The 23,721-nt window shown below is 43.5% G+C and overlaps 4 protein-coding genes and 1 non-coding gene across 12 annotated transcripts in view; 3 read left to right on the forward strand and 2 right to left on the reverse strand.

Moving 5' to 3' along the window:
* Positions 1 to 1,219: 1,219 nt before the first annotated feature.
* Positions 1,220 to 5,779, reverse strand: b4gat1 (beta-1,4-glucuronyltransferase 1). 2 transcript variants are annotated; one of them, XM_046319251.1, is made up of 3 exons: positions 4,332 to 5,779; positions 2,278 to 2,478; positions 1,220 to 1,925 (listed from the first exon to the last, which is right to left on the reverse strand). In XM_046319251.1, exons 1-2 carry the CDS (start codon positions 5,436 to 5,438, stop codon positions 2,287 to 2,289), a joined length of 1,299 nt encoding a protein of 432 aa, XP_046175207.1. In that variant the 5' UTR covers positions 5,439 to 5,779; the 3' UTR covers positions 1,220 to 1,925; positions 2,278 to 2,286. The 2 variants fall into 2 exon arrangements, with proteins under 2 accessions (XP_046175207.1, XP_046175206.1); XM_046319250.1 differs by having other exon boundaries at positions 1,220 to 2,478.
* A 3,055-nt stretch (positions 5,780 to 8,834) lies between these two features.
* On the forward strand, positions 8,835 to 8,916 carry trnas-gcu. The gene has a single exon. It is a non-coding gene; the product is annotated as a tRNA-Ser (tRNA).
* A 497-nt stretch (positions 8,917 to 9,413) lies between these two features.
* On the reverse strand, positions 9,414 to 14,185 carry LOC124008201 (prefoldin subunit 2-like). Of its 3 annotated transcripts, none has more exons than XM_046319304.1 (6): positions 13,664 to 14,185; positions 12,705 to 12,858; positions 12,117 to 12,161; positions 11,743 to 11,831; positions 11,323 to 11,446; positions 10,412 to 10,717 (listed from the first exon to the last, which is right to left on the reverse strand). In XM_046319304.1, the coding sequence occupies exons 2-6, from the start codon at positions 12,783 to 12,785 to the stop codon at positions 10,547 to 10,549; spliced, it is 510 nt and encodes a 169-aa protein (XP_046175260.1). In that variant the 5' UTR covers positions 12,786 to 12,858; positions 13,664 to 14,185; the 3' UTR covers positions 10,412 to 10,546. The 3 variants fall into 3 exon arrangements, with proteins under 3 accessions (XP_046175262.1, XP_046175260.1, XP_046175261.1); XM_046319305.1 differs by having other exon boundaries at positions 13,555 to 14,185; XM_046319306.1 differs by lacking the exon at positions 12,117 to 12,161 and having other exon boundaries at positions 9,414 to 10,717; positions 12,705 to 14,176.
* On the forward strand, positions 12,842 to 15,656 carry nit1 (nitrilase 1). Its single transcript, XM_046319303.1, has 6 exons — positions 12,842 to 13,202; positions 13,667 to 13,903; positions 14,059 to 14,162; positions 14,321 to 14,457; positions 14,579 to 14,704; positions 15,021 to 15,656. Exons 1-6 carry the CDS (start codon positions 13,105 to 13,107, stop codon positions 15,288 to 15,290), a joined length of 972 nt encoding a protein of 323 aa, XP_046175259.1. The 5' UTR covers positions 12,842 to 13,104; the 3' UTR covers positions 15,291 to 15,656.
* Positions 15,657 to 16,118: 462 nt separating this feature from the next.
* Positions 16,119 to 23,721, forward strand: part of LOC124007766 (H(+)/Cl(-) exchange transporter 3-like) — a 61,390-nt gene continuing 53,787 nt past the window's right edge. For 2 of the 5 annotated variants that reach the window (XM_046318507.1, XM_046318508.1), the window contains exon 1: positions 16,120 to 16,430. Coding sequence is in view for 2 of the 5 variants with exons in the window: in XM_046318502.1 (XP_046174458.1) it covers positions 21,966 to 22,131 (166 nt within the window). In the remaining 3 variants the exon portion in view is untranslated. Of the gene's footprint in view, positions 16,431 to 21,938; positions 22,132 to 23,721 lie in introns of those variants that run through there. The other 3 variants (XM_046318502.1, XM_046318504.1, XM_046318506.1) reach the window with 3 other exon arrangements.

Genomic DNA, 23,721 nt, shown 5'->3' on the forward strand with positions numbered 1-23,721 from the left:
AAAGGACATTACTGGTATAATAAGAAATATGGTGGGGACTTCCACTAACCCTGGACTCCACCTCGCCCACCCTCCCAATGCTTCCAGATTTGTGGGAAACTAGTGAACGATCGCACATTTCAAAATAATTTGATATTATTGGGACGCAACCCTACTAGATGTGTGTCTGCCTTACAGATCTAATTCAACATACCCCTATCAGGCGTTAGGCAAATCACAGGGCTCGGTAGAGTTTACTTCAATACAGGTCATGTTGATTAGTAAAAAGGGGCCTTTAATTGGATGTTAGGCCGAATCACCTTTGGCGTCAGCTCCCATCGGTTTAGGGATATCTTTTAAACTCAGACATGTTGTGGCCTCACAAGCTGTGAACAACACCACACTACAGATACGGTTTGCTCGGATGGAAAGACACACGTTCACTTGCAAATTCATGAATGGATGACTGTCCATTGTTTTATACATGTTGACTTTTCCACTTCCTGAATTGACAACGGAATTCATTAAAAAACGGGAGAGAAGTTGAGATATACCTAATGTGTAGTTTTTGCATCCAATCATCTAAGTCAGTACCCCCAACAGCACACATTTTAATTTTAGCCCTGTGACAAGCACACCTGACTCAGCTAATCATCAATCCCTCAATGAGTAGAATCAGGTGTGTTTGTCCAGGGCTCCAACAAAAATGTGTGCTGTTGGGGGTACTGGAGGACTGGAGTTGAACACTTATCTAAGATGTAAACACCTTCCCAATCATCTAAGAAGTATATGGTTAGCATGAAAATCTACTGGATTGACGTACTCAGGAACTTGATTTAGAATCAACAGAACAAGAACTGCAGTCCTACAAGATATATCCTCTGAACATAGAGAACCTTCCCTCCATTGCCTTCTGCTGGTGTGTGTTGCTACTACACACAAGTGTGTGCCAAAAAAACGTTCTACATAGCAAATTGAAATGGTCAAAAAATATTTTGATCGTTTTAAATAATGTAGTAACATAGTTCAGCCAATTATCTTCCACTCCAAATAGGACATTTAATGAAAAGCAATTTAAGAATTAAGTTAAAGTTGTATTTTAATAGGAATCCAAACAAACCATGGACATTTACTTTCAGACAACTTGAACCACTCTCAAGTCAGGGAGAAAACATTACATTTGAAAAATATCGCACTAATATGTAAACTTTCAAAACGTAATTAAAAATGTACTCCCAAATAACTAAAAACAACATTTATTAGTGGTTGGAGTACAGAGCTTCTCTGTGCTACAGTAAGTTCTTCACAGGTCTAACGAGTCAGTGCAGAAAATAGTAGTACTGTACCACATGTTCACACGCCAAATATCCAGGATGCAGACTATGGGTAGGTCCCGATTGGCACCCTATTGTTCTATTAGTAGTCTATAGGGAATAGGGTGCCATTTGGGACGGACGCTAGGGCCTACACACTGAACGTGACCTGAACAGCTGATCACCTTTAAGAAAACAACATCAGTCACAAAGCACTTCACACTTCAAATATTCACAAACCATAACAATCTAACCCTTTATAAATAAGTGAGCATTTCAATTAAATAGAGTATCTATGTCAGTAGTAGTGAATAACATGTATATTATCCATTGCTTTTACAGTCTCTCTAAACATTCATCAGTGTTTGTAAATCCTGCAGGTATTAAATAACTAACTTTTTCCAGTTAACACACTGGTATCATAACAGTGGTAGACCCAGACCACTCACTCTTTCCTGCTACATAGACTGCATCTCTCTATGGTAGTGTCCCAACTTATATAGAACATGGTCATATTTACAAAATATTCTGTGCCACAAATACTCTAAGTAAAAAGTTTCAATGTTTTGTTCTCCTTGAGCTGGATGAAGGTCAGAGGGCACTGGAAACCACTGGAAATGATAGGACCACCCTCTGTAAATACATAGGTAACAATGATGAAGAAACCCTAGTAGTCAGGTGTCTCTCCAGGGGTTGAATGAAAGAAAAATTTGCAGAAATTGATGGACCAGACTGGCTCATGTTGTAGTGTAGGGAGTCATTTGTTGATTTCTTGATGGACAAAAGTCTTGTGAACTTCTCCAAATCAACCCCTAGAGCCATACATAGGGGAGAAGTGATCCAATGCTGAATCACACTATAGGGCCAGACCGTACTGTTGGCTTGGATAGCATCCCTAGCACGATACCAGCAACTACGGTGGCTGCGTAACCAGGCCAACCCATTGATTCACCGTATAGTGTCAATCAGGCACCAGTGTTCTCACCTGGTCTCCTCAGCAGCGTCGAGGGGAGGAGGGGTACTTGGTCTTCAGGCCCTCCTTGAAGCTGCGGAAGAGCAGGCGGTTCCTTCGGTTCTCCTCGTCTTTCCTGCTGTGGAACTCGCCCTGAACTTTGAACCCTTTGTGCACCACGAAGGCAGAGTTCAGCACGGAGAACCTGTAGCCTGCCACATGGAGCTCACAGGCCTAGGGAGGGGAGAGGAGAAGGGGGAGAAGAGGTAAGGGGGACAACATGAAATGGAGATTACTTTATTCAGCTAAAAGTTTCTCCAGAGATGTTCGATCGGGTTCAAGTCCAGGCTCTGGCTGGGTCACTCAAGGACAATAAGAGACTTGTCCCAAAGCCACTCCTGCGTTGTCTTGGCTGTGTACTTATGTAACAGTATAACTTTAGCCCGTCCCCTCACCCCTACCCGGGCTCGAACCTGGGACCCTCTGCACACACCGACAACAGTCACCAATGAAGCATTGTCACCCATCGTGCCACAAAAGCCACGGCCCTTGCAGAGCAAGGGGAACAACTACTTCAGGTCTCAGAGAGAGTGACATCACCGATTGAAACGCTATTAGCGTGCACCACCGCTAACTAGCTAGCTGTTTCACATCGGTTACACTCACCTCCCTTTTGACCTCCTCCTTTTCTGCAGCAACCAGTGATCCGGGTCAACAGCATCAATGTAACAGTTTTTAACTTCAGTCCGTCCCTCGTCCCTACCCTCTGCACACATAGACAACTGACACCCACATAGCATCGTTACCCATCGCTCCACAAAAGCTGCAGAGCAAGGGGAACAACTACTTCAGGTCTCAGAGAGAGTGACGTCACCGATTGAACCGCTATTAGCGCGCACCACCGCTAATTAGCTAGCCGTTTCACATCGGTTACACTTAGTCATTGTCCTGTTGGAAGGTGATCCTTCACCAGTCTGAGGTCCTGAGCGCTTTGGAGCAGGATTTCATTAAGGATCTCTTTACTTTGCTCCATTCATCTTTCCCTCAATCCTGACTAGTCTCACAGTCCCTGCCAATTAAAAACATCCCCACAGCTTGATGCTGCCACCAGCATGCTTCACCGTAGGGATGGTGCCAGGTTTCCTCCAGACGTTATGCTTGGCATTCAGACCAAAGAGTTCAATCTTGGTTACATCAGACCAGAGAATCTAGTTTCTCATTGTTTGAGAGTCTTTAGGTGCCTTTTGGCAAACTCAAAGTGGGCTGTCATGTGTATTTTACTGAGGAGTGCCTTCTGTCTGGCCACTCTACCATAAAGGCCTGATTAGTGGAGTGCTGCAGAGATGGTTGTCCTTCTGGAAGGTTCTCCCATCTCCACAGAGTAACTCAGGAGCTCTGTGTCAGAGTGACTATCGGGTTCTCTGACCAAGGCCTTTCTTCCATTTAAGAATGGAGGCCACTGTGTTTTAGGGGACCTTCAATGCTGCCAAAATGTTTTGGTACCCTTCCCCAGATTTGTGCCTCGACACAATCCTGTCTGAGCTCTAAGGAAAATTTCTTCGACCTCATGGCTTGGATTTTGTTTGGACATGCACTGTCAACTGTGGGACCTTATATAGACAGGTTGTGTCTTTCCAAATCATGTCAATTGAATCGACCACAGGTAGACCCCAATCTCAAGGATGACCAATGGACACAGGATGTACCTGAGCTCAATTTCGAGTCTCCTACCAAAGGCTCTGAATAATTATGTAAATAAGGTATTTCTGTATTTATTTTTTATAAATTTACAAAAATGTCTGAAAACCTGTTTTCGCTTCATCATTATGGGGTAGTGTGTGTAGATTCCTGAGGATTTAAAATATATATTTTAGAATAAGGCTATCACATGACAAAACATGAAAAAAGTCAAGTGGTCTGAATACTTTCCAAAGACACTATATATTTTACTGCAGTGCAAGGGTTCTGCAGTGTACGGTGTCAATTGATGTAATGAAGCCCTAACTGTGTGCAACCATACACACACATGTGCCGCATCTCCCCTGCAATCTAGAATACCCGGTTACCCGTATCCATATAGCACATACCTGGCTGATGCGGTTGAAGCCGTACTGCCTGAAGTTCTCGTCATACAAGGGCACGGTGCGGTGCCCGATGTAGAAGGGCTCCCAGGGGTCCACCCAGGATAATGTATAGGCCACATCCAGGGGGCCCAAACCCTGACTGTGTCTGTTCACCCACTGAGAGTAGTTTGTGGGGGCCTGGCACCGCGGGCATAGCTCCTCGTAGAAGGGCCTCACCTCGCCCACCTGATACAGCTGCACCAGCTCCGACTTGGTGGCAGGCATCTTGCGTACGTGGCGGATCTCGAAGGCGGGCAGCACGAAGACCTCGTCCGTGGCGGGTTCACGTCTCATAACCAGTGCCAGAAACTGCTGGTGGAGGTCAGCACTGGGCGCCATATCGATGTCGATGACCAGGATATAGTTGGCTTCCGTGCCGCCACGGGCAACGTTCCGAAGGAGATTATTCGGGTAGGAGACGTTTCCATTTCCACCAATGGCGTAGTTCTGGTATTTGTCTCGGTGCGTCTCGAGCCTGGCAAACACAGCGGCACAGTCCTCAAGCCCGGTGAAATGCTCCCGGTCCTGCTCTGGGAAACTGGCCATCTGTCCAGAGTGGCACACCAAGTGAAAGTCCACCAAGGCCTGGATCTGAGGGCAGAAGATGGTGAGGGCATAGACCAGGGCTGTGGCAAATTTGACATCTTGGCCATGAGCGAATATGGCCACAGAGAGAGGGTTTTGCCACCTTTCCACTAAAGAATTCAGGTGGTGCAAGTTGTTGATGGATGTGTGCGTTGCTAAGGCCAAGAAGTGAGAGCTGGCATCCGCTCCTGGTTTCTGATTGGTAGAGAAATCGCTTTTTATCAAGTTCTTGTACACGCGGTATTGTCCGCTGGGATCAAAGATACCCCCTGTGGACAGAGAGTACCTGAGACGCTCTTTCCGTGAGTTTTTCTCCGGGTTGGCATTTTTCTTGCCAGAGCTCCCGAAGAGCTCTGAGTATCGGTAGCGCTGCTGCTTACCGTGCAGTTTCGATAGGAAGGAGAGGTAGATCATTTGTAAGAGTGCCACGAGCACCAGAGCGCCGAGCACCACTTTGAACGCGGAACATTTCTTAGATAAATGCATTCCCGACCTTTACATGTACACCACATGCAGCAAGTCAAAAATACTTGAGCAATTTTCCCCCTTGAAGGTATCAAATCTACCACTGCTAGTTGGCTAGCTAGCTAGTTAGCTACACGGCGCTAGCTAGCTAATTTGGCAATTTGGGTACGTGGGGGAGCTCGAATATCTCGTGTCGTTGACACCACGCAGTGCTGCCACAGGGTTCGATTTTAGATCGTGAAATCATTGTACGTGCCTCCTTCATATCTGATGCTTTGCGGTTCTGTCTATCTCATAGCGTTTCAGGAACATCAACAAGACGTTAGGACGTGTTATTCTTCTTCGATGGGGTTTATCAGCGATTGGCATCCAACTTTATGGTGCATTACCGACACCTACTGTACTGGAGTACGGAGAAACCAAATCATACATGCCAGCCCCGTTGCTCTTAAAAATATAAAATATGTGTGACTATATCTAATGACGTTCTACTCAATCTACTCAATATACTCTAAACTAATTTCCTGTATCCCCTTCTCCCTCATACTGGATCTCAGCCTCGCTCCTTCCCACACTAGCAATACATGCTCCAAGGTGTGTGTTCCCTGGCAATAATCACATCTTCCTGTTGGATGCTTTCCAATCACATTTAAGTTCTTATTAAACTAGCCGTGTCCCACCCTTAATCTTGTAAAAATAGCCTCCTCTCTTCTGTCCCTTCCTCTCGACCTCCCCTCCCCGACTTTCCTCTGTACTGGAAATAAATGCCTTCCCTTGGTATCTGTAGTCTCTCCAACACTTCCAGATCAACAACTGGAGGCAGGAGAAGCCATGGTGGATGTACAGGAATAGCTACTATTAGACTAAACTCCCTTGCATACAGTCCCATCTCCTTCACCTGGGTATTACCCACCCACCCACAGCTTGTGTTCTGCCTTCGCCAATTCCAATTCCTACTTTGGCTGGCCACTTTTCCTTCCAGTTCTCTGCTGCCAATGACTGGAATTAATTGAAAAAAATCACTGAAGCTGGAGACCAATACTTCCCTCACTAACTTTAAGCACCAGCTCACAGATCACTGCACCTGTAAATAGCCCATCCAACTACCTCATCCCCATACTGTTTTTCCCCCTCCTTTACACCCCAGTATCTCTACTTGCACATTCATCTTCTGCACATCTATCACTCCAGTGTTTAATTGCTAAATTGTAATTATTTCCCCACTATGGCCTATACCCTTATCTTACCTCATTTGCACACACTGTATACATACTGTTTCTCTATGATGTTATTGACTGTATGTTTGTTTGTGTGTGTCCAATATCTTACAGGGGTTTTAGTAGTTCACTACCACTAGCACCCGTACTTGCTTTTAAAAGGTAGCACATCACCCCACTCCCCCTACATCTCGGTCTTTACGAACCACAAGTGGTGCAGTGATCTAAGGCACTGCATCGCAGTTGCTAGCTGTGCCACTAGAGATCCTGGTTTGAGGCCAGGCGCTGTCTCAGCCGGCCCATTAGGCGGCGCACAATTGGCCCTGCGTAATCCGGGTTAGGGAAGGGTTTGGCCGGCAGGGATGTCCTTGTCCCATCACGCTCTAGTGACTCCTGTGGCGTGGCAGGCTGGGCGCATGCACGCTGACACGGTCGCCAGGTGTACAGTGTTTCCTTGGACATGTTGGTGTGGCTGGCTTCTGGGTTAAGAGGGCATTGTGTCAAGAAGCAGTGCGGCTTTGTTGGGTTGTGTTTCTGAGGACTCAGGGATCTCAACCTTCGCCTCTTCGGAGACCGTACAGGAGTTGCAGCGATGAGACAAGACTGTAACTACCAATTGGATACCACGAAATTGCAGATTTTCTTTACAAAAATATCTATGTATACCATATTGCCGCCCAACTGCCCCGTAATCCCCGGTCTAGATGCTCCTAACCATCTCGCCCTTGAACATGTATCTCCCTGGACCACCCTCACTGCCTCAGCATATGACTCCCTTCTCTCCACTCTCACTTGTTGCACCTCCACTGCCTGCTTCATTGCCTCACACCCACTATGAGCACCACCACAGCTGCAGCACTTTGGTTGTACACCATCCCAACACTTCCCATACTCATGCTCCCCTCCACACCTGACACACCTCTTTTTCTCTTTACAGACTGTTGCCACACGCCCAAACTTCTGGCAGTTATAACATCTTAAAGGCTTTGGTACATTTTTTATATTTTATTTTACCTTTATTTAACCAGGCAAGTCAGTTAAGAACACATTCTTATTTTCAATGACGGCCTGGGAACAGTGGGTTAACTGCCTGTTCAGGGGCAGAACGACAGATTTGTACCTTGTCAGCTCCGGGGTTTGAACTCGCAACCTTCCGGTTACTGTGCCCTCACATAATAACTCATATATCCTATGGTTAATATATTTGGCAGTACCCAGTCCTTGAAGTGTAACAGAATAGACAGTAACAGAATCTACCATAACTCCACCCCTTGTTGCTTGCAATCTTTGAACACACTAGAACGCCTCCTCTCAAATTGTACCTCATTAGTGCTAACACTCAAAGGCACTCCTGTTATCACCCCTTTAATCCACTGCTTCCCTGCTTGATCAGTCCAGCTGCTCGACACCACTTTACACTTCCCTATTTGCGCCACTCTGAGAGCGTTTTCCCTCTGGGCCATGTCCTTACAGAATACCAACAAGCTCCCATCTCTTAACACTTTAGCATTGACAACTTCCCCAATCAACTATTTTATCACAGCCGTCAACCTTATCGTACTCATCGCCCCAACTTCTCCTTCCTCCCTAAACTTCAGGATCACTTTATGGTCCTCACCTCCATGCTCCCCTCGCGATTTATCTTGCCCTTCCTCGGCACTTTCTACCTCCGATCTGCGGCTAGCTTTGGAAACTATGTTGCTCTCCTCAAACTTCCTTTTCTGCCCCATAGACCTCACGCTCCCCTTCAAACCCCTTCTCCCTTTCTATCCCGCTTTATTTTTCCTACTACATCCTTCATTCGTACCACTATGCTTCACTTTCTTATCCATCACTATCTCCTACAATCTCTGACCCAATCTCAGCACAGCCGTGACGAGTAAAGTTTGATTGTTTTTTAAAATCAAAGATTGATCGCTAGCCTCAAACTCAGACTCGAAGCCTTGTGTGTTTGGAGTAGGGGCAACTGTGATATTGTCTATGCGCTTTTCATGTTACGGCAAACCCTAGAATAGAAGGGCATATAGAGTTTGACATAATGGAGCATTTTTTGTGTTCCTAGCAAACAGCTGGACGTTCAAATATGCTGTGCGGTTAGCTAGCACTTTTATGAAAATGGTACCTTGAACATGAAAAGCCAATATAGCAAAATTAATAAATTTAGATAAATTGTATTGTTGCTTCTAAAGTATACGTAGAGGACGAGGTGGCCGAGTGGTTAAGGCGATGGACTGCTAATCCATTGTGCTCTGCACGCGTGGGTTCGAATCCCATCCTCGTCGGCAATTATTTTCCCATCTCACGAATAGTAGTGCTACAAACACTATCTGCTAAATAGTCCACATCCGTGTTTGTTGAAATTAAGACGATCTTCGTCAAAACCACCAGCCTCCTATGAAACTATTCTAACGTTACATTAAAACATGTTGCGAATTAGTATAGCCAAACTATTTACTTTACTAAATTGTGATAGATGTATAAATGATCGATTATATACAGTAAGTACCAAGAGCATGTTCATGTTGCTGTGTACAGTTCCATCACCTACCCTGGACACACAATCCAAACCTTTTTTGTATGGGTACTGTATGAACGTCATTAACGCACCCTTCTAACAGGTACTGTATGGTTTACTTACTTGCGCCGGGGGATGGCATGCCATAGCTCTGTTCATGACTGCTGGCGGCTTCAAGACGCTTGAAACAGTGACCACCAGCAAACCGATTGTATAATATGACATATATTATGTATATACAGGCAAAAAGCAGCAGTCATCAGAAACCATGTTTAACATTTATTTTTATTCCTAAACATTCACACAAAAAAACTAATTTTCTCCACACAAATACATGGTGATAGATTATGTAGTTTAGGGCTGTGTGCTTCAGATACTTTGGGGGCACTTAAGACTATACCAATACATCAGCTGTCAGAGACTGGGCGTGTCTGAAATGGCACCCTCAGCAAAAGTAGTGCGCTATATAGGGAACAGGCTGCCGTTTGGGAGGCTGATTTTACGTTATCCAGATACTCTGGGCACACTGTTTTTCTTTCTTCTCAAATGCACATAGAAATGAGAGTTATAGATCTGTCATTATCATTGAACACAAGTGTAAGAAGCAGCAAATATGTTCTGTGCACACACTTTCTATGCACCCTGATCTTAAGCTTCATTTTTTGCCTCTTTTAATTTAGGTTTTGTACACCAGCTTCCAACAGCTGGAAATACAATATTTTGGTTATGGAAAAATATATTTCACAGCAGTTTAGAGCGTACAATGATTTTCTACACTTTCTTGTTGTCACAAACTGAAATTAGGAGAACTACTAGAATTTTAGCAATGAGGAAATAGCGGAGCTATTTCTGCACAGTGCACCTTCAAGAAAGATTGAAACAATACAGTGCGTTGTTAAGAAGTGTTTTTTCCAATCAGATTGTCATTCCTTTTGCAAGCATTATTTTACAGCATGCCAGAGACAAACCTCAAAAACAGAGCCCCCAACAACAGGATCATAATATACATTGAAATATGACTGACAATAGAGTATAAATAAACTTCAAATCAATACATGGTCATCAAGAAGGCATGTCTTACAACAATCATCCCGTAAGATTTTGATGAAACACTGTCTTGAGTAAAAGGCGAAAGGCTTGTAATTAAACCAGAGTAAGTGAAATGTTGGTTTAAGTTTTGTTGAACTACAGGTGAAAAGGGATCACTTTGATCTGAAATGAATGTTCTGGATAATCTGGCCCTTGTGACATTGGTTAATTATAGAATTTCTTTCATGCAAGACACACGTCAAACTCTGCCTTTGAAATGCCTTCCAGGATCTGTGCTGACTCGATGCTCGGTGGCATTCCACACAATTTCCTATCGTACTAAAGTCTCCACACACAAAGCTACGAAACTAGAACGCCGGCACCGCCTTTAGACCCACCCCATTGGAGGTAGCTGCTGATTTGCCCTGTCCTTCCTCTCCTTCTCCCACCAATCGGATATTGTATTTTTCCCGATACTCAGTGAGCTCCCGGCCTTTTGTCTGCATCTGTATGTTGAGGGACTCTACAATCTTTGATATCTGTAAGGAAAAGAGAGGGGACAGCAGAATTATAATCATGATGTATGATCAGCAGTGATTTAGTTTCACAAGATAGTATTGCAACAACCTATAGCATTGGTAATTATGTTAAAGGAAAGACGCACCATAATTAACGTTGATCGTGTGCAGTTGATTATGTGCTGGGTGTCAACGAACGGTAGTGATTTAACATGTAGAATTGTCAGGAAATGAAAATAAAGTAAAGGCCGGCATTCTTGTCGGAGGCGATAGGACAGCCACCTACTATTTTTAAGTTTACTTGGCCGTCAGTTGCTCCTAGGGCTTTTTCTTTATTAAAAACACTTCCAAGCGAGATTGCCCTCTTGGGAACGTTATGCGACTGGAGTGTTTGGACTGTAGTGTGGCTGGAGTACTTTGGAACCAGAAGGTTAGAGGTTTTCTTCCCCAGTCGGACTATGCTCATGGCCACCACATCATGTACATATTGACAGTTGATATATTAATGGCATCTTCACATCAAGCAATCTTATTGTAGACAACCCTTTTTACAACAGCAGTCATTACAAAGTGCTTTACAGCAACCCCGGATTATACCCCAAAGAGCAAAGCAAACAAAAGCTTACCTGTTCTTTATTGCTTCCCAGAGCTGGTAAGACTTCCTTAACCGTCCTCTCCACGAGAACCCCGCCCACCAGTCGGAAGCACTTCCTGGTTGGATCCACGTCTTTTAGGGTCTCGATGACTAGGCTGAGAAAAAAAGAGGGAAGTTGTGAGAGGAATGTAATAAGGGTGAATATCAAAAATAAAAAAGTTAAGACATTATGCTCCTCCCTTTGGACCCTTTTTGCATTTTGAGAGGGAGGCGAGGAGAGGAAATGAGGAATCCAGGGAAGACTTGATTCACCCCCCAGTGTCCAAATCTCTCATCTCTTAACACCTTACAGACTGATCAAAGATCATTCCTCTCTGTGGCCAAGTCCATAGTTAAGTCCACAGAGGTGAACAGTGAGTGAAATAGAAGCGGTAACTAGTACTGTAGTTACCTGTGCTCGTTGATCTCCATCTCCAGCTCTGCAGCCTTTGAGGCCATGCTGCGCTGTTCTGAGCGCATCCTCTGAAATGCAGCCACAACCTTTTGAACACACCAAACAGATCACATTAAAACATTATCTCATTATAATATATGCCCTTTAGCAAACCCTTTAATACAAAGTGACTGGAAAAGCTGGTGACCTGCGGGAAGGCCTGCGTGGGCAACAACGTTAGTCAGTGTCAAAGCTCTCTTACAGTAGTGCATGCATACATACATATTCATACCCGGGTCCCTAGTGGGAGTCGAAACCATGATCCTAGCGTTGCAAGCACCATGCTCTACTAACTCAGGGCAGCCACAACACACACAGATTTCTGAACTTACATTAGATTGAACAAAGTTGCAAAAAGCCTCGTTATATAGGCCTACCTGGAAAAGGAAATATTATCAGATCGTTTATTGATTACAAGTAAATTCAATAGTCGTTTATTTGTGATTTGTCAAACTGGCTGTATTACTAATGCGGTTCTGTATGCCACTGGTTGGCAAGGGAGAGCGACGCTAATAGCACGAACTGTGACAGGCAGAAATAGTTTCTCATCTGCTCGACAGCACAACTAATCCCTTCCTTGCAATTCGCCTGAGTATTTTACGTTAATGAATACTGATAGAAACCTAGTCAGGCTAAAAGATTTCAGTTAACTAAAATTATTATAAACTCAATGAGGTATTGTGAATACGACTGGTCCCAGACTTGGCCTCTAAATCATAAAATATCAGTTGAGGAACACACTAGTAGGAAGCAGACGATGGGAGCGAGCTAGCTAGATAGCTAGCTTGCTAACGTTAACTAGCCAGATGCGTGACTGGCAAGTCCAGGTTTGTATCTCAAAGCCCGCAACTATTAAACAGCATTTGCTAACAACACATTAATATTCGGACAGTTAAGGAGTTAAAGGAGAGTGGGGATACCTGCTCGGCCGACGGCCCTGATTGTTTCCCCCCGATAATGTTGCTGGGTTTGCTAACCGTGCTGCTACTGTTCGCTGCCATCTTGGAATGGTGTCGCTAGTGGTGGGGGCTGAGGGCCCAAGGCTTACCATCTTGAGCTGTCTCATGTGATTGCCTGTTAGGAAAATCGTAATGAAAACAACACATGAAGAATGTTGTACTAGCTTGTCTCGTAGTCGTGCGATTTGGCGCCGCAAACACAACGTAGGTAGTTACATTGTTGATGTTTTGATACTTTACTGACTGGATTTTGCATTAACTTGAAATTAAAACAGAGTCCAAAGTACAGCACGAGCAAAGAATATACTTTCTGGTGTTGCTCAGTCGGATACAGACAGATTTGTTTTGACACGTCAAGCCAATGTTCGTGCTCAGGTGCAGTTTGAGAAGAACTCGGGTGAAACATTTACTGGACTGTCATTCTCCTTGGGGCTCGAGCTGCATAGGGGTGCATCAAAGGTAACGACACCAGTCAACCTTTTAACGTTGTTTACAATGCATGTGTCTGTTAACATAGCCCATTAAATGGGGGGTTAGGATTGAATAGGTTATTCTAAAATAAAAATGTATTGCCTTTAATTCATTTTCTGTCAAGGTCTACTAGTGTCACTGACTTGTGAATGTAGGTCAATTAGGAATGTTCAGCTATTATAACTAGCCACATATTTTTTTACCTCTTACACTAACCCTTTAGATGCTTGACTTTAAAAAAAACTAGGCAAGTCAGTTAAGAACAAACTCTTATTTACAATGTTGGCCTAGGAACAGTGGGCTAACTGCCTTGTCCCGGGGCAGAATGCCAGATTTTTACCTTGTCAGCTCTGGGATTTGATCTAGCAAGATTTCAGTTACTGGCCCAATGCTCTATCCACTAGGCTACCTGCCGCCCGACTTAATGTAAACTCAAGTTTCTTTCTTACCAGGATGTCATCATCATCGACTCATCCAGTGGCAGCGGTGTGCCAGGTGTCCGCAACCCCTGATAAGGAGGCCAACTTCACTGCCTGCAAGCGATTGGTGCAGGCGGCAAAAGAGGGTGGAGCCAGCATGGTTTTCCTACCTGAGGGGTTTGACTACATCGGCTCTAGTCGAGAGGAGACCCTGAATCTGTCTGAGAGGCTAACGGGAGACATTATCTCACGCTACACACTGCTCGCCAAGTGAGTACTCCTAGCTACTGAGTGTGGTTGTCTATTCTATTCATTTCTATTACATCCTCGTCTAATAATAATTATTGAATGGGGGACTTCATCTCATCTTGTTCTGTTATTGATGAGTGTTTTTCCACAGTTAATCCACATCTGTCCTTTCTTAGGAAGCTGAGCGTGTGGCTCTCTCTTGGAGGGTTTCATGAGAGAGGGCATGACTGGGAGACGGACAGGCGAATCTACAACAGTCACATCATCATAAATGAAAAGGGTATGAACACACACACACACACACACACACACACACACACACACACACACACACACACACACACACACACACACACACACACACACACACACACACACACACACACACACACACACACACACACACTGAAGTGCTGACACTTTCACTTAACCCTACAGGTGTTATAGTGTCCGTATACAGGAAGTCCCACTTGTTTGATGTGGAGCTGCCAGGAAGAGGCGTGTCCTTAAAAGAGAGTGCCTTCACCATACCTGGATCCAGCCTCATTCCTCCAGTTCAAACTCCCATTGGCAAGGTCATTCTATGATTCCACCAATCCTGCTCTCATTGAATTGTTATTGCAACTAACATCCATCTTTGTACACCAGATTCTTAGATCTACCACCCCAGTATTCTGTCACTGTATTGTGTTCCAGGTGGGACTGGGTATCTGTTATGACCTGAGGTTCCCTGAGCTGTCATTGGCCCTGCTGCGACAGGGGGCGGAGATTCTGACCTACCCGTCAGCGTTCACTGTGGCCACAGGAGCTGCCCATTGGGAGGTGGGATAGATTTTTGCAGAAACACACATCTTCCTCTGTCTTGTACTATAATTTCTACTAGCTACTATTTCTAGCACTGCTATTTCTATGTTTTAATACAAGTTATAACAGTGTTGTTTGAACATGGTCTTGGGGACCCACAGGGTATGCAGGCTTTTGTTCCAGTCCAATACTTACACACCTGATTCAAATCATAAACTTCATTAGTTGATTCAGGTGCCTTCGTACTGGGCTAGAACCCCTGTGGATCCTACTCTTTAGGACCCGTATTGAAGAATGTGGACCAATATAAAACACTCTGCTCTTCTAATCACAGGTGTTGCTTCGCGCCAGGGCCATTGAGACCCAGTGCTTTGTCCTTGCTGCAGCCCAAGTGGGCAGTCACCATGAGAAGCGTTCGTCGTATGGCCACGCCCTTGCTGTGGACCCCTGGGGGGTGGTGATGGGGGACTGTGGAGGAGAGAACACAGGCATGGTTCTGCTGGAGATTGACTTGGAGAAGCTCAGGGACACACAGAGAAACATGCCTGTGCAGCAACATCGCAGAGACACTAGCTTCTACTACAGTTTGGGTGGAAAGGACTGACAATCAAAGGTGTGTCCTAATTCTCCACACTTTTTCTTGAAGTGTGCACTTGTGCACTCCCCCACATAGATTTAACAGCATAGGATTGGAGTAAGCATGTGGCCATTACACCAATCCTATCATTTTTAATCCATGTGGGTACAATCAAATTTCAGGGATAAGGGTGGAGAATTGAGACATAAGCACGTTCCTATCAGAAAAAAAACACTGGAAGAGCAGATTTACCATGTTAATGATGTCAACATTGGTATGCTGTATACAACCAGTAGATGGTGATATTGGTATGAGGATTTTACACTCTTTTTTTTATATACCACAAATGAGTTATGATGCTGTAATCAAGAAGTTCACCATCTTTTAAAGATGTGATTGACTTTCTGGCTTTTTGACCTTTCAAACAAGAGAAACTAGATTTTCTAGCCACAATCCAATGTTCGCCATGACCAGAAGATATTCCTCTCTTACCAAATGCATGGGGGTTTCCAATGAAGCTTTGTATGTATGTGTTATGATGGATGAAATGAGGACATGGATGAAAGAATCTGTTTAATAATACATTCATTATATAGGTCATTATATAGGTCAAATCCTTTGTTTGCTAGAATTATCTCTGTGTCATATGATCTTGTTTGCCTTCAAATATAAAACATTGCACTCTGACTATTCCCAATCCAATGTCATAGTTTTGGCTTTTAATGTATATTGTTTTATTGTACTTGATGAAACATTTTAATAATAATGTCAAATCCAGCCTCTTTGCTTCTTCTCTCGCTCCTTACGACGGCGGGCGATCAAGAAACCGGATGTTAACGTCACCGGTACAGGATTTCCCCCCACTAGACAGTACAGCCACAAAGTCTTTAATATTATGAAAACTAAAAATAACTTTTGGTCTTAATTTAACGTTAGGGTTAGTCATAAGGTTAGCAGTGTGGTTACGGTTAGGTTTAAAAAATAATCGAAATTGTAGAAATAGGCGGGGTTTATTACTTTATGTATGTATGAATTAACTAGTGACGACCCACAGGAGCGGGACAAAAAACATGGGAAGAATGTCAAATATATTTGAGTAAAAACTCTCCGTTTCTACTCAAGAAAAGGATGATTCGGTATGTCCCGGGTGGAATAGGGATTGCAAAGGTAAAGTATGTTGCTGGTGCACACCGCGATGTGATGAGGTTATATTTTACACACTATCGTAACTACCGTTGGCAATTTTAACTGTGAATACATGTTGCACATCTCTCCATGCACTATGCTTTAAATAATTGCCACCATAATGATGTTGCACATATTCAGCATATGATGCATTTATAGAGAAGTTTGACAGGTCAGTTATGCATATAATAAGAAATCGCTTTGTGAAATTCACCATACCAAATGGTGGAGTTGCATCAAAATCGATCAGGCCCCCCTTAACCAACTGATGCTATGGAGGAGCGCTCGAGCCCCTGCCAGTCGTAGCTTGTTAGCAAAATTCTAGTTGGCTTTTATATCATACTACGAGACAGTTATTCGCAGATAAATCGTACTTATTTGTGCTTCTAACTAGCTCGCGGCATCTTTTATGTGACATTTAGGAAGATGTCATTGTAAGTTATAACATTTGTTGTATAATGCAGAAACACTGCTGACCTAGCTTTAAAAAAATGTCATAGCACCCCCATGGCATGATACATCAGAAAGGCGCGTGATGACAGATACTGTAGTTGCAGTGGAACTTGGTATTTTCATGCTTATTTAGTGGCATGGTAGCTTACACAGCAAAACAGAGATAAATATAGTTTGTGTTGCATGCAGATGTTATGGCATAAATCTATATGGAGGTATTGCATAGTGATATTTATTTTTCCTTCCTTACTTTTCACCCATGCGTTGTCCTGAATGGAATGTGTCAGCTGTGTTCTACATACTGCAAAATATGATGCTAGGGTGAGTATGGGGCATAGATTGGCCTCTGCATGTGAGCAACAGGAAAGAACCTCAGGCCTCACAACACAATTTCTTTGTCTGAACATTTGCTTTTTCAGGATAAGTGGATGTCTTTTTCTAGTTTCTGCTCGTATTCATTTGCCCCATGCAGCTACAGGTAACTGCCAAAATAAAGGAACCACCAACATAAAGTGTCCTAATGGGGAATTGGGCCACCACGAGCCAGAACAGATTCAATGCACCTTGGCATAGATTCTACAAGTGTCTGTAACTCTGGTGTCACATCCCTCCAATATTCTTGCACAAAAAAAAATCCATAATTTGGTGTTTTATTGGGGGTGGAAAACGCTGTCTCAGGCACCGCTCCAGAATCTCCCATAAGTGTTCAGTTGGTGACTGATTCGGCCAGGGCATATGATTTACATCGTTTTCATGCTCAGCAAACCATTCCGTGACTAGTGCCCTGTGGAGGAGGGGATTGTCATCCTATGGGGGCATAGCCATGGTAAGCAACATAATGGCCCGCTCATAATTTTATACATGACCCTTAGCATGATGAGATGTAATTGCTTAATAAACTCATGAGCCACACTTGTCTTTTCAGTGCTGCATGATTAAGTTAGCCTTCTGGAGCTCTTGACCAGAGCATCGGTTGTAGTCCATTGTGCTTGAAGTGGACTGAAATAGGTGCCTGCTGGTACTCTTTATATTATTTAAGTGCAGGGTGGCATTCATAGTATTTAAGAGACAATATTCATGTCCATATTTGGTGTTCCATCTATGACAGTGCTGACATATTATAGAAGAATCATCCGTTTTTAACTCTCACTTCTACGTGACAACACAAAGTTCCTTTTATTTAAGGTTTCTCACAACTTGCAATTGAACAGTTTTGCATTATAAGGCTATATCCTTGATTATTACAGTAGGTAGTAGGGAAGGTATAGTAGTTAAAAAGTTGTTGTTTGGAGGTGTGTCAAGTCAACCTGTAGTGTTGGCAGTGGGGACTACTGCCTTACAGGAGATGTGATTATATCACCTGAGGGACAGGCAAAACGCTGAGTCATATCTCAGCAACAGTCTCCCCTGGCAACGCTTAGCTCCTTGACTACTGACAGAAGAGAACCCTTTCTCCTCTACTCTATAAGTTGTAGGAGGTGGCAATAATGCTGTTGCCATTCAAACACATATGTTCTACACAACTCACTCCTCTCACACATTCTAAAATGTCAGAGTGAAAATTGATAAGGAACAAGTATCCATTGTAGCAGGGTTGGGGGTGTAACGGATGTGAAACGCTAGCTTGGTTAGCGGTGGTGCGCGCTAAATAGTGTTTCAACCGGTGACGTCACTTGCTCTGAGACCTTGAAGTAGTAGTTCCCCTTGCTCTGCTTTTGTGGAGCGATGGGTAACGATGCTTCGTGGGTGACTGTTGTTGATGTGTGCAGAGGGTCCCTGGTTTACACCCGGGTATGGGACGAGGGGACGGTCTAAAGTTATACTGTTACAGGGGCAATTCCATTTAAATTCCAGTCAATTCAGGAAGAACACTGAAATTCCAATTATCTTCAAAGCTTTTCAATAAATATTTTTCATTTGGTTTGTTTTCTGAATTGACTGGAATTAAAATGGATTTGACCCCATCACTGTATTTTAGTAGCTGTTTATAAAGTCATCATCCTGTCAACTTTAACCTAATGCTGTATTTGTTCTGATACGAGATCAAAAGCTTAGCCTTAGTGTGCAGTAAGCAACTTCATGTACCTGACATCTGTTGGATTGAAGTCTATAAAGATACTTAGCCAATTTATGATTGATCATTTCATACATGTTTGGTTTGTCATGTCAGGCTGGTTCTGAGACTCCCCTGGGAGTGTTAATTTCACTATTGGCTCTTATTGGGCTGTTGTAAACTAAACATTTCCCTCTGTTGATAATGAAGCCTGAAGTTTGTTAAATTGACCAATAATGTTCACGACTTTACCTGAACCTTGTGAAAAGGTGAGAGGAAGAAACATGCACCTCTCCAGACTGGGTAGGAACAGACAGTTCCATGTGAAAATGTAACAAGATTTAAATTACTAACATATGTCATACGGTACCAGTCAAAATTCTGGACACACACTCATTCAACGGTTTTTCTTTGTTTTTACAATTTTCTACATTGTAAAATAGTAGTGACGACATCAAAACTATTACATAACATATATGGAATCTTGTATTAATCAAAAAAAGTCTTAAACAAATCAAAATATATTTTAGATTCTTCAAAGTAGCCACCCTTTGCCTCGTTGACAACTTTGCACACTTGGCATTCTCTCAACCAGCTTCTAAAAGCAAACAGAATTTAATTTCATGCTTTGATTTGATCCAGCTCAAATTGATTTCTTCATTCAAGGTGAGAGGGAGTTGTTAGCCTAGTGGTCCAGACTGTTGGTGTATTGGCATGACGACAATAGAAAATAGTAGGTGACTGTATATGAAGTTTTGGGACCAGGCTAGTGAAATGTAGGCTCTCTGGTGTGTTTCTTCCTGTTGATGTGACAAGATGTGTGTCTCACAACGTGGTGTTCACAGAGTTGCGTTTGCGATGATTTATACTTGAATGAAACATAAGCTGTAGTGACATCAGTTAAGCTGTCATGTCCTTTTGCTTTCATTGTTGAATGCTGATGAGTGCAAATGATCTGGATCAGGCCTAGGAGAACTTCTGACTCTTTCTTCCTGTCATAATGAGCTTGTGACTTGTGTGACTTGCGTCTGTATATGTCCAAGTTATCATTACTCATTGTGTATTTATTACTTAAAAATTAAAACGTTTCTAAAATTGCTCTATTTTCTTTCACTCTGCATTGTTGGGAAGGGCCTGTAATTAAGCATTTCACTGTTAGTCCACACCTGTTGTTTACAAAGCATGTGACATAAAATTGGATTAGATTTTAATTTCTGTTTCAAGAGAGAGGATACTAGACTACATCTAATCTCCCCAGAAGAGTCAGTGATACAGCTGCCAGCCTAAAATAAGTTATCAGAACAATGCGTTTAATAGAGGATTACGCCTATAGCCAGTGACTCTACCCTGACTTTATCCCTCAGGCTCTCTGGCTGTTACTTGGTGACTCGTCTACAGATGAAATGCCTTTTGATTTCATATGGTTCACTTTTGGATTCATTTAGTTCATTGGGTCTGGTTGGGATGATGATACACTAGTTCGATTAAATTTAAACATATCGTTAGCTCAACCTGCTTCCATTTCAACTCATAGGCCTAGCTTGTTTTACCACATGGAAAAAGATCACGTCTTGCTAGATAAGACCAGAAACCATTGTTAGACGAATCATTAACCTGCGTATTCACAGTCATATAGGGTAGCTAGTGAAAAAAGATCACATCTTGCTGCATTAGACCAGAAACCATTGTTTAGAATAATCATTAACCTGGTTATTCAGTCAGATAGGATAGCTACTATCTTTGATGATCTAGCTCAGATGTTGGTGTATCTCCCCTTCCTCTCTGTTTCTCTACTAACTCATCACATACGCTGTTGCTACTGTTTATTAACTGTCACTTTATTCCTAGTTATATGTACATATTTACCTAGTACCCCTGTACCTCGACTCTGTACTGGTTCCAAGTGTATATGTACAATATCTATCGTTACTCATTGTGTACTTATTATTACTCTTATTTTTACGTGTTTTACTTTTCTATTATTTCTCCTTTCTTTCTCTGCATTGTTGGTAAGGGCCCGTAAGTAAGCATTTCACTGTTCGTCTACACCTGCTGTTTACGAAGCATGTGATGAATACATTTTTATTTGATTTCTGATCTGGAAGGTGTTGTTTTCCCCTGCCAACACTAGGGGGCACAATAGTGAAGTTACTGTGCTCTATGAGTGTTGTTCTAAACCAGCATCACATCACTGTACAGTGGACAGGATGTATCCACTCCTGTTCACGTGTGTCACTCTGTTCATCCTAATCCCCAATCTAAAAATAGGACTGCACACTCCTGGCTAGTTCTTCCCACACAGAAATGTTTTGTTTGCATTCATGTGTATCCTCAAAACGAATGCAGCACAAATGCCCCACATAACTGATGGACTGGAGAGGTATAGATATTTCAAGTAGGAATGGATATCTCCATCTGAGTGGGGACCATATAAACAAAGGAACAAACACAAAACGACAGAGTTCAGAGACGTGTCGTGCACAACGTGCAGGGCATACAGACTCGTTACTACTATCTAGCACACACTCGGACAGACAGATGGAGGTAACGAGATACATGGGCTTTAGGATGTTCACAACCAGGGCCCTCCATCATCAGTCCTCCATACTGACAGTAGAGGTACAGCATATGGGTTTACTGCTACTGCTGTTCTTCCTCATCCATCTTCCTCTTTAGTGAAGTGTCTGGGTCTGACGGCTCACACATGTCTTCTAATAACCTCCGCTCCTTCCTCCTTCCGTCACTACTAGAAACAACCCTGCACTGAGGTTGGCACCAGGTTCGGAGTCAGACCTAATCTGAAACCAAAACCTTTACCAGACTCGGCCCTCTGGTTCCAACTGCCTAATCAGCCAGCCCGTGGACTTCCTTGTCTGTCTGAGTGTGTGTGTGTTACTACAGGAGCCACTACACAGGAACAGCTACAACGGCATCGCCACAGTGCCCTACCCTGTGATCTGAGTGTGTGTGTTCCCTCCACCCAGGGCACTGCGTGTGTAGCGCGTAGCTAAATGGAGTCGGAGCAGCTCTTCAACAGGAGCGGCTACTACAGGAGCGGCTACAACAGTATCACCAGCGCCAGCAGCGACGAGGAGCTGCTGGATGGCACAGGGGTTGTCATGGACTTCCACACCTCCGAGGATGACAACCTTCTGGATGGAGACACCACCTCACCAGGTAGGCCCACTGCTAATTGCTGCTGACTACGCCATCAGACCCCCACAACTGCCCATGGCGCTGGGTTGCTGTTCCCAACGGAGAAAGGGTCTGGCTGGGCTGACTTGTTCAGATAGAGGGTCCGGAAGCTGTGGGTCCATCCATGGATGGGTGTTGTGAGCTGTGTTGTTGTGACTGTACTTCGTGTCCTGGCTGGCTTGCCCAATTTGCACTGATGATCCCATTCAATGCTGCCTTGGCCGTTGAGTCGCTCACTACCCTAGCTGAGATGTGACATATTTTCCTGCCCCTGCCTGCTGCTGTGCCGTTGATTCACCCCCCCCATCCCTGTTTCAGCTCCCAACATACAACCATCTCCATTCATCCATGCCACCTGATCCCAAACCATCCTCCATCAGATGTCTCCTGCCTGCTGTCTCATCTCCATACCATCTATTGGTGGTTGCAAACTTACCTGCCATCTTGTTTTTGTTTTATGCTTACAGCCCAGTCCATATTAGCCTGGTTCCAGATCAACAAACATGTTTTTGCATGACAACGGCCATAGGACTGGGCTAATATAGTACAAAGAAACAGATCTGGAACCAGACTGTCCATTCCTGTTTTGTTTTGATACTTTCTCTGCTATCGCCATCCATGCGGTACCTCATTCACTACTCTATTCATTGTGCTTCACTTCCTGTTTACTTTGCGGTCATGACTTGTGGCGTTACATTTTGCAGTGTTTATGATTGTGCTGCTTTTGTCCTTATTTGCTGCTTTAATAGGTTTTCATTTTCCTGCTTGTTTCCTGTTGCTGCCTGCTGGCCCGATGCTTGATTTGCTGCGTCATGTCTTGTTACCGTAGTTACACTGGCTTCCTGCTGCTGCTCTAGGTTTGGGTTCTAGTAGCTGATCAAAAGAGAACCAACTCCCTCATATCTGATATGATGTTTGATATGACAAGTCCCAGAGAAACAACTCCCTCATATCTGATATGTTTAATATGACAAGTCCCAGAGAAACAACTCCCTGATGTATCTGTGATATGATGTTTGATATGACAAGTCCCAGAGAAACAGCTCCCTCATATCTGATATGTTTAATATGACAAGTCCCAGAGAAACAGCTCCCTCATATCTGATATGATGTTTGATATGACAAGTCCCAGAGAAACAGCTCCCTCATATCTGATATGATGTTTGATATGACAAGTCCCAGAGAAACAACTCCCTGATGTATCTGTGATATGATGTTTGATATGACAAGTCCCAGAGAAACAGCTCCCTCATATCTGATATGTTTAATATGACAAGTCCCAGAGAAACAGCTCCCTCATATCTGATATGATGTTTGATATGACAAGTCCCAGAGAAACAGCTCCCTCATATCTGATATGATGTTTGATATGACAAGTCCCAGAGAAACAGCTCCCTCCTATCTGATATGATGTTTGATATGACAAGTCCCAGAGAAACAGCTCCCTCCTATCTGATATGTTCAATATGACAAATCACAGAGAAACGACTCCCTCAACTCTGTCACGCCTTGGTCTTAGTATTTTGTGTTTTCTTTAATTATTTGTTCAGGCCAGGGTGTGACATGGGTTTA

Source organism: Oncorhynchus gorbuscha, linkage group LG21 (genome assembly GCF_021184085.1).
Source record: "Oncorhynchus gorbuscha isolate QuinsamMale2020 ecotype Even-year linkage group LG21, OgorEven_v1.0, whole genome shotgun sequence".
Taxonomy (NCBI): Eukaryota; Metazoa; Chordata; class Actinopteri; order Salmoniformes; family Salmonidae; genus Oncorhynchus; species Oncorhynchus gorbuscha.

Coding starts and splice junctions, on each gene's coding strand:
- b4gat1 (XM_046319251.1), bottom strand. CDS start 5,438: ATGCATTTATCTAAGAAATGTTCCGCGTTCAAAGTGGTGCTCGGCGCT. Junction 2,479..4,331: donor GCTTCAACCGCATCAGCCAG/GTATGTGCTATA, acceptor TCCCCTCCCTAG/GCCTGTGAGCTCCATGTGGC.
- LOC124008201 (XM_046319304.1), bottom strand. CDS start 12,785: ATGGCAGCGAACAGTAGCAGCACGGTTAGCAAACCCAGCAACATTATC. Junction 12,162..12,704: donor CAGGGCCGTCGGCCGAGCAG/GTATCCCCACTC, acceptor TTCCTTTTCCAG/GTAGGCCTATATAACGAGGC. Junction 11,832..12,116: donor GCAACTTTGTTCAATCTAAT/GTAAGTTCAGAA, acceptor TGTGTTCAAAAG/GTTGTGGCTGCATTTCAGAG.
- nit1 (XM_046319303.1), top strand. CDS start 13,105: ATGTTCGTGCTCAGGTGCAGTTTGAGAAGAACTCGGGTGAAACATTTA. Junction 13,203..13,666: donor TGCATAGGGGTGCATCAAAG/GTAACGACACCA, acceptor CTTTCTTACCAG/GATGTCATCATCATCGACTC. Junction 13,904..14,058: donor CGCTACACACTGCTCGCCAA/GTGAGTACTCCT, acceptor GTCCTTTCTTAG/GAAGCTGAGCGTGTGGCTCT.